Consider the following 18,681-nt stretch of genomic DNA (forward strand, 5'->3'; position numbering starts at 1 on the left):
GCCCGTGTTGGCACCGCTCCGTGCCCCGTGAACCCTGCCCTCACCAGCGCCAGTGCCGGGCGCGCTCCCCCTTGTCTGCCGGCCGTCGTGCGCCCCTCTCTGGAGGGCAGTGCACGTCCGGGCTCTGTCGTGTTTGGGCCTCTTTCTCGGTGGCTTCTCCTGTCATTCTGTTCACCGTGCCGGGCGCTGAGCCGGAGTCCCGGGCCGGGGCGGGGCAGCTGGCCACTCTCTTCCTTCAGGGGGTGCACGTGTGCCCCGTTCAAGAAACCCTGGCCACGGCAGAGCCTCTCGTTTCCTTCCAGGAGGGCCGCTGTCTGGCCTTTCACCCTCGGGCTGGGATCCCCCGGTATTCAGTGTGTGTGAAGTGGGTTTGCTCTGTCCCAGCTCACTTCCTTCCCTTGCTCCCTTAGCCCACCAGTGCCTGAGGGAGACTCTTACATCCATCAACGTGGTCCCCTGGAAGTTCTTTTGTGTTCCCTTATAAGTTTTCATGCGAGCCTGTCAGTGTATACTGCACACCCCAAAACAACAAGCCCTTGGTGCATGTAGGTGGGGGCTGCGTGGACCCTGGGTGGGGGCTGCGTGGACCCTGGGTGGGGGCTGCGTGGACTCTGTGGGTGGGGGCTGCGTGGACCCTGGGTGGGGGCTGCGTGGACTCCGTGGGTGGGGGCTGCGTGGACTCCGTGGTTAGTGGCTGCGTGGACTCCGTGGGTGGGGGCTGCGTGGACCCTGGGTGGGGGCTGCGTGGCCCCTGGGTGGGGGCTGTGTGGACCCTGGATGGGGGCTCCGTGGACTCTGTGGGTGGGGGCTCCGTGGACTCTGTGGGTGGGGGCTGCGTGGATTCTGTGGCTGGGGGCTGCGTGGACTCTGTGGCTGGGGGCTGCGTGGACTCTGTGGCTGGGGGCTGCGTGGACTCTGTGGGTGGGGATTGTGTGGATTCTGTGGGTCAGCAGAATCGTCTGGAAGAAACTGCAGCCTGTAAACTCAGCAGTGCAGTGAGGTCCATGTTACCACGTTTAGGTCGTCTTTGATTTCACCCAGCCGTGCTCTGTAGTTTGCTTTGTAGACAGTGTGTGTGATTTGTTTTTATTTTTTTCAGACAGTCTCTATCACCTTCTGGGTTCAAGCGATTCTCCTGCCTCAGCGTCCTGAGTAACTGGGATTACAGGCGCCCGCCACCACCACGCCCAGATAATTTTTGTATTTTTAGGAGAGACGGGGTTGCACCATCTTGGCCAGGCTGGTCTCGAACTCCTGACCTTGTGATCCGCCCACCTCAGCCTCTGAAACTGCTGGGATGACAGGCCTGAGCCACCGCGCCCAGCAGGGTTAATTAATTGTTAAGAATCTTTCAAATCATCAAGTTTTGATTTTCCTGATTTTCTCTGTTGACTGTTTTTCCTTCCATGTCTGCCGTGTGTGTGTGACTTTGAGGTAGAAGTGCAGACGACTGATGTTAAACTTTCCTTCCTCGCGTGTGTATTTAAGGCTGTATTTAACCTGCCATGGGCTCTGCTGCAGGCCTGTCCCACGCGTTCCATAAGACGTTTCCGTCGCTGTGGGACTCACCACTTGCCTGGCTGACGGGGCCATTTCTTCCCGCACATACTGGTTCTTAGTCTGCGCCGCTTGGTTTGCAGACACTGGGGACGCAGCCGCCTCTGGTTACAGTGTCCGCGTGTGGTCTCTGGTCGGGGGACTGCGTGCCCGGCACTCCATGGCTTAGCTCTCCTGACTCGGTTCCAAGGCCGGAGCGAAAGCCACATTGAGTTTGCAGATACCCAGACGTGCCTGGCCGCAGCAGAGGGTCCCCAGGCAGCGGTGGTCACAGGCGCCAGGAGCGCAGCAGGAGCGCAGCAGGAGCGCAGGCGTCCGGGCCCCGCTGACCGCCCCCTCCTGCCCTCTCTGCCCCAGGCCTGCGGCTGCCCCCTCTACTGGAAGGGACCGCTCTTCTGTGGCGCCGGCGGGGAGCGCACGGGCTCCGTGTCCGTCCACAAGTTCATCGCCATGTGGAGAAAGTGAGTCCCGGGCCGGGCACGGGGCCGTGTCGGGAGGGCGGAGGCGTCCCCGGGTCCCCCTGGCGTCAGGACAGGTGCCCCCTACGGCTGCCACCGTGAGAGGAGAAACCCGCGCGTGGGCGCAGGCCTGCCGGGGTCGTGCGTGGCGGCCTGCCCTGTTGTTCCACCCTGTGTCTGCGGGGTCGAAACCCCCCCGCCTGTGAGGGTGGCGCGCAGTCATCCTGTCCTTCCAGAATCCTCCACAACTGCCACGACGACGCGGCCAAGTTCGTCCATCTGCTCATGAGCCCTGGCTGCAACTACCTGGTGCAGGAGGACTTCGTCCCCTTCCTGCAGGTGAGAGCCGGTGTCTACACGGCACGCCTCACCCTTCACGGGGGGCCGGTGTCTACACCGCACACTTCACAGGAGGGCGGGTGTCTACACCGCACACTCCACAGGAGGGCCGGCGTCTACACTGCACGCCTCACCCTTCGCGGGGGGCCGGTGTCTACACCGCACACTTCACAGGAGGGCGGGTGTCTACACCGCACGCCTCACCCTTCACGGGGGACCGGTGTCTACACGGCACGCCTCACCCCTCACGGGAGGGCCGGCGTCTACACCGCACGCCTCATTCTTCCCACCCGCAGGACGTGGTGAACACGCACCCGGGGCTGTCGTTCCTGAAGGAGGCGTCCGAGTTCCACTCGCGCTACATCACCACGGTGGGTCCCCAGCGGAGGGGCCGGGGTGAGCCCGGGGGCGGTTCCGGGGCGGGCGGGGTCCGGGGTCTTGAGCTTCGGGAGCAGGCGGCTGTTTCCTGGGAACGTGTCTGCCGTGCCCGGGAGCCCGGCGTTGGGGGGACTCTGGCTTTCCGGGGTGGCCGCGCCCCTTTCCCACCTGTCCTGGGCCCCGTAGCTCCGGGGCGTCCCCGGCCAGACCCTCCCCGCTTTGCGCGGCCTGGGGCGGCGCCTCCCGCAGGGCCCTTCCCGCCGCGCTCCCCCGCCCGTCCGGCCCTGGCGAGGCTGGTGCGGCTGAGACCAAGGCCGCGCCCCACTCCCCGGCGCCGGGTCTCCGTGCGGGGCGAGGCTCGGGGGTTCGCGCACCCAGCGCACTGACGGCGCCCCCGCAGGTCATCCAGCGGATCTTCTACACCGTGAACCGGTCCTGGTCCGGCAGGATCACCTGCGCCGAGCTGCGGAGGAGCTCCTTCCTGCAGGTGCGCGGCGCGCCCGCCCTGTCCTCCCGTCCCTCCCTCCCCCTCCTTTCCTCCCCCCTCCTTTCCCCTCCCCCGCACTCCCACCCCATCCCCACCTCCCCCACGCTCCCTGCCCACCCCCAGGCCTGTGAGCGCCGCCTGCACTTGGGGGTCCATGGTTGATCTGCGAAGTGGGGGGGCCGTACTGGGCACCAGGGAGAGCCGAGCCCTCATTCCCTGAGAGCTGCCCCCCACCCCCACGCCCGCCTAGGGAGCCGCCCCCGTGCTGGAGCTCCCCCCACCGCAGAGCTGCCCCCACTCGGAGCGACCCCGCCTTCCCTGCCCCCGCCCGCAGCCACCCGGACTTGGGGCGTCCCCCCAGAGGCCCCGCGCTCAGGCCACTTGCGTCCTTTGGCAGAATGTGGCGCTGCTGGAGGAGGAGGCGGACATCAACCAGCTGACCGAATTCTTCTCCTACGAGCACTTCTACGTCATCTACTGCAAGTTCTGGGAGCTGGACACGGACCACGACCTGCTCATCGACGCGCACGACCTGGCGCGGCACAATGACCACGGTGCGCAGGGGCAGAGGGGCGGGCGCGGCGCGGGGACACCGAGCAGACCCTTCTTCTCTCAGGGCGTCCCGGGTCTGCAGCTGCCTCTCCTCCCCCACTCCCCGCTCCGTGTCTGGGTCCCCGCGTGTCTGGGTCCCTGCGTGCGCCTCTGCACCAGGCGTCCTCCCCCGGGCGTCTGCAGGGTCCGTGTGGGCCGCTGGTCCTGAGGCTCAGACAGCCGCACCCGGCCCGAGGGCCTGCAGTCCCGCGCGGCTTCATTGTTAACACCCGAGCAAGGGCGTGCAGACCAGCCGCGTCCCTCAGCTCCAGGTTCCAGCCCCCAAGGCCGGGAGCAGTTTCCATCCAGTCCCCGACTGGGTGGAGCGCGGGCTTAGAGGGCGGTCAGATCCCTCCGCGGGAGGCGGCGCCTCCCCGGTGTCCTCACCCGGCTCCTGTAATAGTCGTGCAGCTTCCAGGGACGAGAGCCTGCCTGTGGCCTGTGCGGCTGGAGTTTTCTAGAGGGTTCCTTGAAGTCTGCTTCCCCCCGCCCAAAAAAACCAAGAGTATTTCCCAGTGACGGTGGCATCTGTTGCGCGCAGCCGACTCGCGTGCCTGGTGCCCGGAATGTGAGCTCCGCCCGTCCAGGTCTCCCGGGGCTGCTCCTGGGCCGCGCGGCCGCAGTAGACCCCTGTCCTGCGTGCGTGGGACGCGCCCCTGAGCAGACGTAGCATTGCCTGGATTTGTCCTGGGCCCGGTTCAGGGAGCCACCTGCGCCCTGGACCCCACACGTAGCCGCGAGGAGAGCCCAGCTGGGCACAGCCGCCCGTGTGGCCCGAGCCAGCGCTTCACCGCGGGGAATCGGCCCCAAACCAGGCGTTCGCTGTCCCTGGGAACCCCGGGCCCGCCCCGGCTTTCCCTGTTCCGCTGGTGCCCACCCTGGGTCTCCGGGCAGCATGGCCTGTGCGGCCGGGGGATGGCAGGTGCGGCCGCGCTGGGCTGTTTCTCACACACGGCGGCCTGAAGCGGGGGCGTCTTGGCCCCGTGCGTGCCGGGGACACGGGTGACCGCAGGGATGGCCGCCCGGGCTGCGGGACCTCGTGGGCCGGAGCTGACGGCGTCGGTGCCTCCGCTCTTGCCTCTTGTTAGCGGAGTTTGGGCTGAAACGTGTTTGTTTTCGGGATGGCACTGAGGCCTCCCTCACTCTGCGTCTGGAAGCGGAACCTGTGAGGCCTGAAGGTTCCGCCCTTTAATGAACCACGGTCAGCTTCGTGCGCCCCTGGTCCGCTCGAAGGGCAGGGGTGGCTGCACCCGGGAGGGGCCTGTGCAGGGGCCCCGGGGCCGCCTGTGGGCATTTCGGTCCTTGCCCCGTCCAGGCTCGGCTCGGGGGGGTCGTGACATCGGGGCCGAGGCGCGGTGCGGGCTGCCCATCAACCCCCTTCCTTTCCAGCCATTTCCACCAAGATGATCGACAGGATCTTCTCGGGAGCAGTCACGCGGTACGTGCGGCTCAGGCCCCACGAGGACCCGGCTCCTCCTTGCCTGACACGAGCTTGTCGAGTTCCCACAGCGACTGGCCGTGGAGAGGGGGACACGTGTCTCTGTCACCCGAAAGCCTAGTGGGGGGCACGACACTCTGTCATGTGAGGTCTGAGGAAGGGGCGGCCCGTGCCCCAGGTCAGGGGTCCTCGTCGGGCGCTGGGCCTGAGCGAGCCCCGGGAAGGGGACGTTGCCGGCGTCCAGGCGGCCGTGGCCGTGGTGCAGGTGCACTCCTGACCCCACCCGGATCTCGGGAACGCCCTCTGGCCACGGGGCCTCCACGTCCTCCCTGGAGGGGCAGGAGGAGGGCTGGGCCGGGGGCCCCTCTCGCCCCCGGTCATGGGCAGGGGCTCCACGCCCGGGAGTCTCTCCGTGACACCGTCTTCGTCTGTCCATCCTGGCCTGGGGTCTAGAGGCAGAAAAGCGCAGAAGGAAGGGAAGATCAGCTACGCAGACTTTGTCTGGTTTTTGATCTCTGAGGAAGACAAGAAAACGCCGACCAGGTGGGCTCCTGCCGCGGTGCGGGTTTGTTCAGTGCAGGGCCGGGAGCCGCCCGTGTGACGTGTGTCCCCAGGCGGATGCGCGCACGTCTGGTGGGGGGCTGCAGGGCACGGGCGGATGCGCGCACGTCTGGTGGAGGCTGCAGGGCACGGGCGGATGCGCGCACGTCTGGTGGGGGGCACGGGCGGGGCGGATGCGCGCACGCCTGGTGGGGGGCTGCAGGGCACGGGCGGATGCGCGCACGTCTGGTGGGGGGCTGCAGGGCACGGGCGGATGCGCGCACGCCTGGTGGGGGGCTGCAGGGCACGGGCGGATGCGCGCACGTCTGGTGGAGGCTGCAGGGCACGGGCGGATGCGCGCACGTCTGGTGGGGGGCTGCAGGGCACGGGCGGATGCGCGCACGTCTGGTGGAGGCTGCAGGGCACGGGCGGATGCGCGCACGTCTGGTGGGGGGCTGCAGGGCACGGGCGGATGCGCGCACGTCTGGTGGGGGGCTGCAGGGCACGGGCGGATGCGCGCACGCCTGTTTGGGAGGCTGCCCCCGGGGCCGCAGGGCACGGGCTGGGAGGGTCCTGGGCGGGGCCGACAGAGCTCGCTGTGCCACAGCATCGAGTACTGGTTCCGCTGCATGGACCTGGACGGGGACGGCGCCCTGTCCATGTTCGAGCTCGAGTACTTCTACGAGGAGCAGTGCCGGAGGCTGGACAGCATGGCCATCGAGGCCCTGCCCTTCCAGGACTGCCTCTGCCAGATGCTGGACCTGGTCAAGCCGAGGAGCGAAGGTGACGCCCCGGGAGGGCCCAGGGTGAGGGGACGGGTGGGCGAGAGGACGGGACAGACGGGAGAGAGGACGGCCCAGGGTGAGGGACCCTGGGAAACGGCCGCTCCTACTCTGAGTTGGTGACGAGGCCCAGCACCGCAGGTGTCCGGTCTCACGGCGCAAGAACCTCCTACTCGGGGCGTCGACACCCCCGAGGGTGGCCTGGAGAACCCAGGCCGGGGCTCACTGGGGACGTCGGCACCGGCTGAGGGACCAGTTGCCACGTTTATGCTGATGCCACACAGGGTGGGGTCCAACTTTCTCTCCCCGTCTCCTCCCCTCACCCCTGTCTCCTCTAACCCCCTCCGTCTCCTCCCCTCTCACCCCGTCTCCTCCCCTCTCACCCCTCTGCCTCCTCCCCTCACCCCTGTCTCCTCCCCTCACCCCCCCCCGTCTCCTCCCCTCACCCCTCTGCCTCCTCCCCTCTCACCCCCCCCCCCCCCCGTCTCCTCCCCTCAACCCTGTTCTGCCATCCATCGTCCCAGCTCCTCCCGGCCCGGCCCCCGGTGCGGGAGGTCCTGAGTAGGAGGTTCTTGCGCAGTGAGACCGGACACCTGCGGTGCTGGGCCTCGTCACCAACTCAGAGTAGGAGCGGCCGTTTCCCAGGGCCACTGAGGCAAAGGGGAGCGTCCACGCTGCTCGGCTTCCTTCTGCATCTCAGACTCCAGCTCTGGGACTTTCACTTTGGAAATGGCTCCGAGGCCCGGGCACCGCCCTGCAGCCGTCCCTCTCCCTGGCTGGGGCCCTCCTGGTGCTCGGTGTCCCCGGGACACTCTCTGGCCACGGCCTGCGTGGGGAGCCCCGGGCTCTGTCATTTCACATCCAGGGGCGCCTGCACCACGTCCCCGTCCCTGCGTCCTCGGGGCACAGGTGGCCCGAGCCGTCTCCGCACCGCGGCCTCCACACCTCAGTCCCCGCCCAGAACCACGCGCGTGTCCGCCTGTCCCGTCCGACCCGTGGCGGGAGAGCCCGGAGCCTCGGGCCGCGTCCTTACGCGCGTGTGACCCGAGGCGCGCGCCGCACAGCCCACAGCCGGCCCGAAGGTGAGGCCGGGCTCACGCCTGGGACACGTCCCCTCCCCGCAGGGAGGATCACGCTGCGGGACCTGAAGCGCTGCAAGCTGGCCGGCGTGTTCTTCGACACCTTCTTCAACATCGAGAAGTACCTGGACCACGAGCAGAAGGAGCAGATCTCGCTGCTCAGGGTGAGTGCGGGGGGCGCGCGGGCGGGGCCGCGCCAGGCGGGTGCGTGACGTGACGCGTGGCTTCCCCCAGGACAGTGACGGCAGCGGCCCCGAGCTCTCGGACTGGGAGAAGTACGCGGCCGAGGAGTACGACATCCTGGTGGCCGAGGAGACGGCGGGGGAGCCCTGGGAGGACGGGTGAGCGCGCGGCCGGGGGGCGCGGGGGACAGTGAGGGGGGTGCGGGGACTTGGGGGACAGTGAGGGGAGCGCGGGGCACAGTGAGGGGGCGGGGGCACAGTGAGGGGGTGAGGGGGTGCGGGGCACAGTGAGGGGGACGGTGAGGGGGCGCGGGGCACAGTGAGGGACGGTGAGGGGGGCGGGGCACAGTGAGGGGGACGGTGAGGGGGCGGGGGCACAGTGGGGGGGACGGTGAGGGGGTGCGGGGCACAGTGAGGGGGAGGTGCGGGGACTCGGGGCACAGTGAGGGGGCGCGGGGCACAGTGAGGGGGAGGTGCGGGGACTCGGGGGGGGGGGGGCGGGGCAGTGGGGGGGCGGGGACGCGGGCACAGTGAGGGGGGTGCGGGGACGGGGGGTCACAGTGAGGGGGGGGGCGCGGGGCACAGTGAGGGGGGTGCGGGGCACAGTGAGGGGGACTTGGGGGACAGTGAGGGGAGCGCGGGGCACAGTAGGGGGGGCGCGGGGCACAGTGAGGGGGTGCGGGGACTTGGGGGACAGTGGGGAGGGGGGGGCACAGTGGGGGGGGGCGCGGGGCACAGTGAGGGGGGGCGGGGACTTGGGGGACAGTGAGGGGAGCGCGGGGCACAGTGAGGGGGCGCGGGACAGTGAGGGGGGTGCGGGGCACAGTGAGGGGGCGCGGGGCACAGTGAGGGGGACGGTGAGGGGGCGGGGGCACAGTGGGGAGGTGAGGGAGCGCGGGGCACAGTGAGGGGGTGCGGGGACTTGGGGGACAGTGAGGGGAGCGCGGGGCACAGTGGGGGGGGGCAGTGAGGGGGGTGCAGGGGGACAGTGAGGGGACGCGGGGCACAGTGAGGGGGCGCGGGGCACAGTGGGGGACGGTGAGGGGGCGGGGCGTGGGGGGTGCGGGGGACAGTGAGGGGAGCGCGGGGCACAGTGAGGGGGGTGCGGGGACTTGGGGGACAGTGAGGGGAGCGCGGGGCACAGTGAGGGGGGTGCGGGGCACAGGGGGTGCGGCGGACAGTGCAGGGACACCGGGCACAGTGAGGGGGTGCGGGGATGCGGGGCGGGACCGGCCCCCTGTCCCCCGCCCCACTTTGGGGGTGTAAACGGTACTGTTAAGATTCCCGGTTCCGCCGGTTCGTTGGCGGCCATGGAAATACGACTGATTGACCTTGTGTTTTGCAACTAGACGCAACACACTTGGGAGATCTGCGGTTCTCTGCGGCTTTCTGCGCGGACGGCCCGTGTCCGTCCGTGGGTCCGTGTCTTGTCTTCCTTTTCACCCCCGCGTGGCCGTCTCTTGCTTTCTCTTCCCCGCTGCGCGGCCTGGACGCTGCTGGGTGGGGTCCGGGCCGACCACGTCCCGCCTGACTGAGCGGTGCGGGTTTGTGTGCGTCCCGGTGCCCGGTCCTGGGGGCGTCTCCCCTCCCCCGGCGGTCACTGGGGGGTGCTCTGGCCTCTTCCTGGTGGGCGGAGGTTTCCCCACACGGGGCTGGGTGTCTCAGAGGCTTTCGCTCCATGTTCCTCTGTCTGTCCGTCCGTCCGTCCGGTGAGTGACACCGGGACAGCCGTGTGTTCCCCGCATGGATCTTACTCCTTTTATCCTTATATAGGGTTGGACTCTCTTTGCGAGGATTATCTGGAGTAGTTTATAAATTTTTTTTGAGACACGGTCTTGCTCTGTCACCGGGGCGGGGGCAGCGCTGTCATCACAGCTCACTGCGGCCTCCGCCTCCTGGGTGCAAGCGATCCTCCACCCTCGGCCTCCCGAGCACCTCGCATTACAGCGGTGTCCCCCCGCGCCCGGCTAATTACTACGGGGGTGCCCTCCACGCCTGGTTAATTACTATGGGGTGCCCCCCCAACGCCCGGCTAATTACTACGGGAGTGTCTCCCAGCGCCCGGCTAATTTTTTGTTTTCTAGAGACAGAGTCTCGCTACGTTGCCTGGGCTGGTCTCAAACTCCTGACCTCGGGCGATCCTCCCGCCTCGGCCCCCCACAGCGCTGGGAGTGCAGGCCTGAGCCACCGAGCCCGGCCCGTGGCTTTTCCTGGGATGTCTTGGTCTGGCTCGGGTATCAGGGTGATGCTGGCGCACGGAACGGGGGGCAGGCTGCTCTCCCGTAGTTTCTGGAGGAGTTTGTGTGCAGCACCGGTGACGTCTTCCCTCAGTGTCGGGTAGAATTCACCGGTGACCCCGTGGGGGCCTGGTTTTATTTATTTCAGACAGAGTCTCGCTCTGCGGGTTTCCACCTGCCCCGCAGGCCACGCGCCGGGCGCGTTCCTGGAGCTTGTTGCTGGCTCAGTGGCCGCAGCTCGGGGTCGGCTCAGGGGACTTTCTGGTGCTGGAGGCTGGGCCCGGGCGGCCTGCGTGTCCCGGAAACCACGCGCCGTCTCCAGGGCCTGGCTCTGCGCCGCCGGCCCCGCCTTCACCACCCCCTCGTTGCAGGTTCGAGGCCGAGCTCAGCCCTGTGGAGCAGAAGCTGAGTGCCCTGCGGTCCCCGCTGGCCCAGAGGCCGTTCTTCGAGGCGCCCTCGCCCCTGGGCGCCGTGGACCTGTACGAGTACGCGTGCGGGGACGAGGACCTGGAGCCGCTGTGAGGCCGCCCGGGGACCCCACCGCGGGCCCCTCTGCATGGGCCGCGGCCACCGCGGCTTGTGTAAAGACTCTTGTCTGTTGTGGAAAGCGAGTGCGTTTGTACGGAATGGTATATTTTTATTTATTCACAGAAGCGTGTGCCGTGAATTCCCGCCGTGGGTTCGCGGCTGGACCGGCCTCCGGCTCTGGGGCCTGCTGACCCCGCCCCGGGGACACGCGAGGGCCGCTCGGGACTGGGACAGGTGCCCACACGGACACCCGCCGGCCTCACCGTTCCGGGGGCCTCGTCTCTCTGGAAAGGTCCAAGCTGTGACCCGCGGCTCCCGGGCACGTCCCCCGCCCCGGACAGGAGCCTCCGCCGCAGCCTGCACGTTCTGTGTAAACGGACAAGAGCGTTGCTGGCGATCGCGCTTGCGTTTCTGAACGAACGTTGGGAGGATTTTCAGTCGCGGGCTCGGCCGGTCCCTCCCAGCCCGGGAGCCAAGGCCGCCAGCGACCCCGGAAGGAAGGAGCCCGCGTCGAGTCGGGGCCTGAACGAGGGGGTTCGGAGGCCCCCGCCGGGCACAACCCTGAGTGCAGGGAGGACCAGGAGCCCTCCAGGGACGCCCGACACGCCTGAGCCCAGGCCCAGCTCTGCTCCTTCCACAGGCCAGGGAGGGTCACGGGTGGTGACCACGGGACGACCCCCGTTCCTCGCACACGACAAAATGTTCCCCCCGGACAGGGACGTGGCCACACGGCCGGGAACAGGCGGGCGGGGCGGGAGCACCCCGAGAGCTGCGCACACGCCCCGTTCACCCACCGCAGCCCTGGCTGTGAAGGAGCTGGACGCACAGGCGGTCCCTGTGACCCCGAGGAGAGACGGCAGCGGAGGCTGGGGGCGGGGGGGGGACGTGGCAGCACCTCCTGGGGAACGGCCGCTGCCCCAAACGTGTCCTCAGTGTCTCCAGGTGTCCCCGGATTTCCGGGGAACGCCCCCACCTGGGTCTGCGAAGGGTCAGGGCCCCCCAACAACGGGACAGGTGCCAGGCAGGAGGGTCTGACGGTGGCCGCCGCAGGGAAATGGCACCGGGAGCCACGGCCTGGGGGCCCACCCTGCCCCGCGCTCGGGGGAGCCCGTCTGGGCGGGCAAGTCCGCCCCCCACCACCTCAGGGCCCCCCACGGCCATGGTCATGGGACTGAGGGGGCCGAAGCGGGGGGTTCACCTCTCACCGGAACCCTCCACCTCCCACGCTGACAGGAGGCCCCCAATGGGGGGTTGAAGGCTGGGGGTTCAAGGCTGAGACATCAGAGGGCTCCCTGGGGCCGTGAAAGGAACAGCGTCCCCCACCCACGTCCCTGGTGAGGCCCCCGCACAGCCGCCGACACCCCCGTACTCACCGCATCCCCCAAGCGCCCCCTCCTCCCCCAGCCACGGCCCCGATGCCCTGGGCCACACCAGGGCCGGCCGTGCACGCTCAGCCTCGGCCGGGGAAGTGGGGGTCCCCGTGGACAGCGGCGCGGTGGGGAGACCCAGAGCCCAGCCGTCCTGCCCCCACTTGGTCTAAGGGTCCGTTCCCCTGACAGCCCACGTGCGGGGGGCCGGGGGTCCCCACAAAACAAGCACCCGGGTCACCCTGACAGTGGCCAGCGGCCGGCGTCCCTCCAGGACAGGGGCCAGGACGTTCCAGGGCTCGGTGGGGGCGCCCGTGGCATCCCCACCCCCCCGGGAATGGCCGTCCCGGGCGCCCTGCGGTTGACGGCCGTCACCCCTGGAGATCCCCCAGCAGGGACTCAGCCGGCCCCTCCCTCCCTTCCTCGCAGGGTCCCTTCGTGTCAGATCCCAGCGCGTCCACGGGGGCACCCCAGGCTCCCGGCATTGGCGCCAGAGCGGCCCCCAGAGCGCCGTCCCCAGGGGCGGCAGGGACGGGCCTGGGAACACGGGGGCTCCCCAGAACGAGGGGCCCAGCCTGGGGCGGGGGACGGGGCCTGGACGGCCGTGAGACGGAGAAGAGGGAGACGGGGCGTTGGGGGAGAACTCGGGGGCATCAGACGCAGGAACTGGACGGAGCCGGACCCGCCGCGCCCAGCAGTTGTCGGAGGAGACACGGCCCTGGGGGGGGGGGGGAGCAGGGAGGCCCTCGGGACTCTCAGAGCCGGGGAAGGAGCGGAGGCCGGAGGTCGTCCCCAGCACGGTGCCCACGTGCCGCCCCGCCCGGGCCAAGGGGTCAGACCCCACGTGGCACAGGGGCCCGTCTGTGGGTGACGGGGACGCAGCCCCCCGGGCCGGCCCGACCCCGCGTGGTACAGACGGCCCTGCCCAGCCCGAAGCCGTAGACGCGGCCCCTCACCCGGCCAGACGCTGCTGCGTGGCTCCCGCGGGGGCCTCGAACCCAGCTCCCCGTGACCCGCGGGCCGACCCCGGCAGGGCAGCGATGCCCTAACCCCGGCACCCTCTGTAGAAGCCACAGCTTCCCCCAGGCTTGGCCTCCGCACCACACACGCCACCCGGAGCCTGGGCAGCCGCCGTTCTGGTCTCCGGGGACAGCACCCGACCGCACCCCGGGCCCCAGGACGTGTCCGCCGGGGGCTGCCGCTCGCCGGCCGTGTCCTCACCAGGGCGTAGCTCTCTCCACCCCGGCATCGGGTCCCACAGCAGCCCGGGCCGCCGCCGCGAGGGGGTCCTGCCCACCCGTGCCCCAGACAACAGCCCCTCTGCGGGGACACAGCCGCCCCGTTTCCCCAGCGCGGCCCGGCCTGACCTCGGGGAGCAGCCAGAGGAGGGGGCGAGGCCCCGTCGGGAAGGGAGACCCCAGAGGTGCAGGCACAGCAGGTCCCGCTCGGACAAGCCCCCCACAGCCCTCCCACAACAGGCCTCCCGGGCCCGTCCCTCAAACCCCAGCACACAGACCCCTGCCCCGCAACCAAGGCGGGCTTGAGCGGTACCTACGGCCGGCAGCTCACAGGTGCGACCACGGGGGGGACACGGAGGCCCCCGTCCTCCCCGCCAGGGCCTCGGCCCCCAGGGACTCACACAAACCCCGCAGGACACTCGGGGACCAAGGGCAGGAAGCGGGGCTTAGAGGAGCGGCCGCCTGGCCACAGCGATTCCAAACGGGCAGGCTCCACGCTGCACCTCTTTTGTCTGTTGTGAGGCGGAGTCTCGCTCTGTGGCCCAGGCTGGAGTGCAGTGAGGTGATCTCGGCTCACCGCAACCTCCGCCTCCCGGGTTCCGGCATTTTCCTGCCTCGGCCTCCCGAGTAGCTGGGATGACAGGTGCGCGCCACCGCGCCCGGCTCATTTTTGTATTTTTAGTAGACACGGGGTTTCACCATGTTGGCCAGGCTGGTCTCGAACTCCTGACCTCGTGATCTGCCCGCCTCGACCTCCCAAAGTGCTGGGATGACAGGCGTGAGTCACTGCACCCGGCCTTTAATAGAAAACTGGGCCCCCCTTCTCGTGCCCAGGCTGGTCCTGGGCTTAAGTGATCCCACCCCGGCCGCCCAAAACGCTGGGATGACGGGTGGGAGCCGCCGGGCACAGCGCAGCAGCCACACGACCTGTGCGCACGGGGGTGCTGACCAGGAACTCGAGCAAACATACCTGCCACATGCGACTCTAGCAATGCCATGGGGGCCGGGCGCGGTGGCTCACGCCCGTCATCCCAGCACTTTGGGAGGCCGAGGCGGGCGGATCACCTGAGGTCAGGAGATCGAGACCATGTTGGCCAACACGGTGAAACCCCGTCTCTACTAAAAATACAAAAATTGGCCAGGTGTGGTGGAAGGCACTTGTAATTCCAGCTACATGGGAAACTGAGGCAGGAGAATCGCTTGAACCCGGGAGGCGGAGGTTGCAGTGAGCCGAGATCGAACCACTGCACTCCAGCCTGGGCGACAGAGCGAGACTCCGTCTCAAATAAATAAATAATGTGCCACGGGAACCTGCTCCGTGCTCACCTCCCCCAACGTCGGAGTCAGGGACACGGGCCGTGCCTCACAGGGTGGGGTGACAGGACGTCCACCCGGGCCCTGACCCTTCTGACCTCCCCTCATCCGGGGGTGCCCTGACCCTTCAGGGCTGTGGGGTACCCTAAACATGACAGCCGTGGGGTGCCCTGAACATGATGGCTGTGGGGTACCCCAACTTTAATACCGTAGGGTACCCTGAACATGAGGGCCATGGGGCACCCCAACCCTGTGGGACCGTAAGGTGCTCTGAACATGAGGGCCGGGGGGTACCCCAACCTTTTGGGACTGTGAGACACACTGACTTCTTAAGACCACGGCTTACCCTGATGCTTAGGGCTCCGCTGTGCCCCCGACTCCCCAGGCTGTGGTGCCTACGGGACGCCGGGCCTACGTGGGGAGGGGGCGGAGGCACAAAAGCGATGGGGGAGGTGGAGGGCATCGGCTGTCCCTGCCCTGAAGGACAGGATGGGGCCAGTCAGGTAGGAGTGTGGCCAGGACCAAACCCAAGGACTCAAGGGGGAGATGGGGCGTGGAGAGAGGAGGGGAGCGGTGGGGAGAGAAGAGGGGGGTGGGGAGAGAAGAGGGGGGTGGGGAGAGAAGAGGGGGGTGGGGAGACACGAGGGGGGTGGGGAGACACGAGGGGAGGGGTGGGCGGGCAGAGGGGAGTGGAGGGGGGAGAGAGGAGGGGTGGTGGGTATTGGGGGACGGTGGGGGGAATGGGGGGCACGGACTGGGGGTGGGGAGGGGACAGAGGGGAGGAACCAGGGTCACACGTGAGGCCGGCGCCCTGACTGGAACGTGGCCTTCAGCCACCTGTCACCAGCCTGTGGGACCTCAGGGACACGGTGAGGGGGACACGGTGAGGGGGACACGGTGAGGGGCCCAGCCTGGATGCCGCCCCCTCCCATCCCCCAGCCTCACCGAGGGGCCACTGACTTCATCACACCACAGGGACCCCGTCCCAGGGTTCTGGGGCCCGTGCAGGAAACACGCAGGTGCAGGTGCGGAGCCAGGTCCCCACACCGCGGGCGTCTATTTGTATCCCCGTGGCAGGAAATCCAGGGACGCATGTAGACGAAGAACCGTCTGCACAGCTGGACCCCCAGCGCCTTGGGAAACCGATGTGGGGGGGTCCCCTGAGCTCAGGAGTCTGAGCCCAGCCTGGGCTACATGGAGAAACCTCGTGTCTAGGAAGAATTACAATCAGAGGGACGTGGTGGCGGCACCTGTCACCCCAGCTACTCGGGAGGCCGAGACGGGCAGCCATCCTCCCACCTCAGCCTCCCGAGTAGCTGGGACTACAGGACCCATGTCCAGCTCATTTTTTTTTTTTTAAGAGATGGGGGTATCAGTATGTTGCCGAGGCTGGTCTTGAACTCCCATCCCCACTCGGTCTCCCAAGGCAGTGGGATTCCAGGTGTGAGCCACCGCGGGACGCACACGGACACGGCTCACACCTGCCCCTGACACACAGGTATTTCTGACCCCGAATGGCGGGGCGGTCCCTGCAGAATCAAAAGGAACCTGAAGCCTGCGGCCCTGCACCATCCACGTGCCACTGCACTGACTTAAAGCTTCTCACGGGCGGGCGCGGGGGCTCGCACCTGTCATCCCAGCACTTTGGGAGACCGAGGCGGGTGGATCACCTGAGGTCAGGAGATGGAGACCAGCCTGTCCAACGTGGTGAAACCCCGTCTCTACTAAAAATACAAAAATTAGCCTGGACGTGGTGGCAGGTGCCTGGAATCCCAGCTACTCGGGAGCCTGAGGCAGGAGAATCGCTTGAACCCGGGAGGCGGAGGTTGCAGTGAGCCGAGATCGCGCCACTGCACTCCAGCCTGGGTGACACAGCGAGACTCAGTCTCAAAAAGAAAAATAAATAAAGCTTCTCATGAACGATGAAAACCAAAATTCCCATCGCGTCTGCACCGTACGGATCCGCCTCTGCTCCAACCAGCAGGACCACAGCTGGGCTGTGACTCAGTTTCCTTACGAAAAGCACCAGGGATGACCAGGACTTAGTCCCCCCCCCACCCCCCCGGGTGCCACTCACATCCCGACCTGCTCTCAGGAGCCCGGCGGACGCGTGGATCAAACTCGATCGGAGACACGCGTCTCATCCCGTTCTGGGCGGCCCACACGGTGCTTTGCCCAGAGCACGTTCAGCCTATGGTTTGGTTTGGTTTTTGTTGTTTTCTGACACAATCTCAGCTCACCGCAGCCTCCACCTTCTGGGCTGGAGCGATTCTCTTTGCACAGAACATACAGGCCCACACGGACCCTTTCCAGAGAGACGTGGCCCCCGGAACTGCAAAGGTCGGTCGGTGTCCGTGTGGGAGCCTGTCCCATTTTTATTTTTTTAAAGAGATGGGATCTCACTACGTTGCCCAGGCTGGTCTGGAACTCCCGGGCTCCAGCGGTCCTCCCCACTTGGCCTTCCAAAGCGCTGGGATTCCAGGCATGAGCCACTGCGCTTGGTGTACGGTAGGTTTGTTTGTTTTTTTTTTTTTTTTTTTTTTTTTGAGGCGGAGTCTCACTCTGTCGCCCAGGCTGGAGTGCAGTGGCCAGATCTCAGCTCACTGCAAGCCCCGCCTCCCGGGTTCCCGCCATTCTCCTGCCTCAGCCTCCCGAGTAGCTGGGACTACAGGCGCCGCCACCTCGCCCGGCTATTTTTTGTATTTCTTACTAGAGACGGGGTTTCACCGTGTTAGCCAGGATGGTCTCGATCTCCTGACCTCGTGATCCGCCCGTCTCGGCCTCCCAAAGTGCTGGGATAACAGGCTTGAGCCACTGCGCCCGGCCTACAGTAGGTTTTAAGTTAAAAATGTCACAAGACAGGCCGGGTGCAGTCTCAGGCCTGGAATCCAGCAGTTTGCGAGGCCACGTGCGGAGACCTGCTTGAGCCCGGGAGTTTGAGACCAGCCTGGGGAACACAGGCTGAGACTCTGTCTCCATGAAAAAAAAACAAACAACAAAAAATCACACAGTAGCCAGGTGTGATGGTGCACGCCTGTAGTCCCAGCGACTTAGGAGGCTGAGGTGGGAGGATCGCTTGAGCCCGGGTGGGAGAGGCTGAAGTAAGCAGAGATCGCACCACTGCTCTCCAGTGTGGGCAACACAGCAAAATCCTGCCTCAAAAAAAAAAAAAGTTTTCAGGCCGGGCGCGGTGGCTCAGGCCTGTCATCCCAGCACTTTGGGAGGCCGAGGCGGGTGGATCACCTGAGGTCGGGAGTTCGAGACCAGCCTGGCCAACATGGAGAAAACCCGTCTCTACTAAAAATAACAAAACAATTAGCCGGGTGTGGTGACATGCACCTGTCATCCCAGCTACTCTGGAGGCTGAGGCAGGAGAATCACTTAAACCCAGTGGCACAAACTGGCTCACTGCAACCTCCGCCTCCCGGGTTCAACCGATTCTCCTGCCTCAGCCTCCCGAGTAGCTGGGATGACAGGCACCTGCCACCAAGCCCGGCTAATTTTCATGTTTTTAGTAGAGACGGGGTTTCTCCACGTTGACCAGGCTGGTCTCGAACTCCTGACCTCCAGTGATCCACCCGCCTCAGGCTCCCAAAGTGCTGGGATGACAGGCGTGAGCCACCGCGCCCGGCCATGCATCCATTTTTGGTACAATTTTGAGAAACACAAACGTCTATATACAGACATACACCGGGTGTATCTACTATCCATGCATGCGTGCCTACACACCCTCACAAATGTGTGTGCATGTGTGTGTATATTTATACATTTTGGTGACTTTGGGGATAATCTTCTAGCCCTATATAGGACTGCGGGAACAGAACCAAATTTTTTTTTTTTTTTTTTTTTTTGACACGGAGTCTGGCTCTGTCGCCCAGGCTGGAGTGCAGTGGCCGGATCTCAGCTCACTGCAAGCTCCGCCTCCCGGGTTCCCGCCATTCTCCTGCCTCAGCCTCCCGAGTAGCTGGGACTACAGGCGCCGCCACCGCACCCAGCTAGTTTTTTGTATTTTTAGTAGAGACGGGGTTTCACCGTGTCAGCCAGGATGCTCTCGATCTCCTGACCTCGTGATCCGCCCGTCTCGGCCTCCCAAAGTGCTGGGATTACAGGCTTGAGCCACCGCGCCCGGCCAGAACCAAATCTTAACAATGTTCACCTCAGGGCCG

General features: G+C 66.8%; 1 protein-coding gene across 3 annotated transcripts in view; it reads left to right on the forward strand.

The window, feature by feature from the left end:
• LOC126946849 (serine/threonine-protein phosphatase 2A regulatory subunit B'' subunit beta) overlaps nucleotides 1-10,718 on the forward strand; it is a 209,458-nt gene extending 198,740 nt beyond the window's left edge. For all 3 annotated transcript variants that reach the window (XM_050777538.1, XM_050777537.1, XM_050777540.1), the window contains 11 exons: nucleotides 1,915-2,018; nucleotides 2,252-2,354; nucleotides 2,651-2,725; nucleotides 3,133-3,219; nucleotides 3,617-3,773; nucleotides 5,200-5,248; nucleotides 5,702-5,791; nucleotides 6,396-6,571; nucleotides 7,695-7,813; nucleotides 7,884-7,990; nucleotides 10,440-10,718. In XM_050777538.1, coding sequence (XP_050633495.1) covers nucleotides 1,915-2,018; nucleotides 2,252-2,354; nucleotides 2,651-2,725; nucleotides 3,133-3,219; nucleotides 3,617-3,773; nucleotides 5,200-5,248; nucleotides 5,702-5,791; nucleotides 6,396-6,571; nucleotides 7,695-7,813; nucleotides 7,884-7,990; nucleotides 10,440-10,590 — 1,218 coding nt within the window. In that variant the 3' untranslated portion in view covers nucleotides 10,591-10,718. The remainder of the gene's footprint in view (nucleotides 1-1,914; nucleotides 2,019-2,251; nucleotides 2,355-2,650; nucleotides 2,726-3,132; nucleotides 3,220-3,616; nucleotides 3,774-5,199; nucleotides 5,249-5,701; nucleotides 5,792-6,395; nucleotides 6,572-7,694; nucleotides 7,814-7,883; nucleotides 7,991-10,439) is intronic.
• Nucleotides 10,719-18,681: the final 7,963 nt, after the last annotated feature.

This window comes from Macaca thibetana, chromosome X (assembly GCF_024542745.1).
Source record: "Macaca thibetana thibetana isolate TM-01 chromosome X, ASM2454274v1, whole genome shotgun sequence".
Classification (NCBI taxonomy): Eukaryota; Metazoa; Chordata; class Mammalia; order Primates; family Cercopithecidae; genus Macaca; species Macaca thibetana.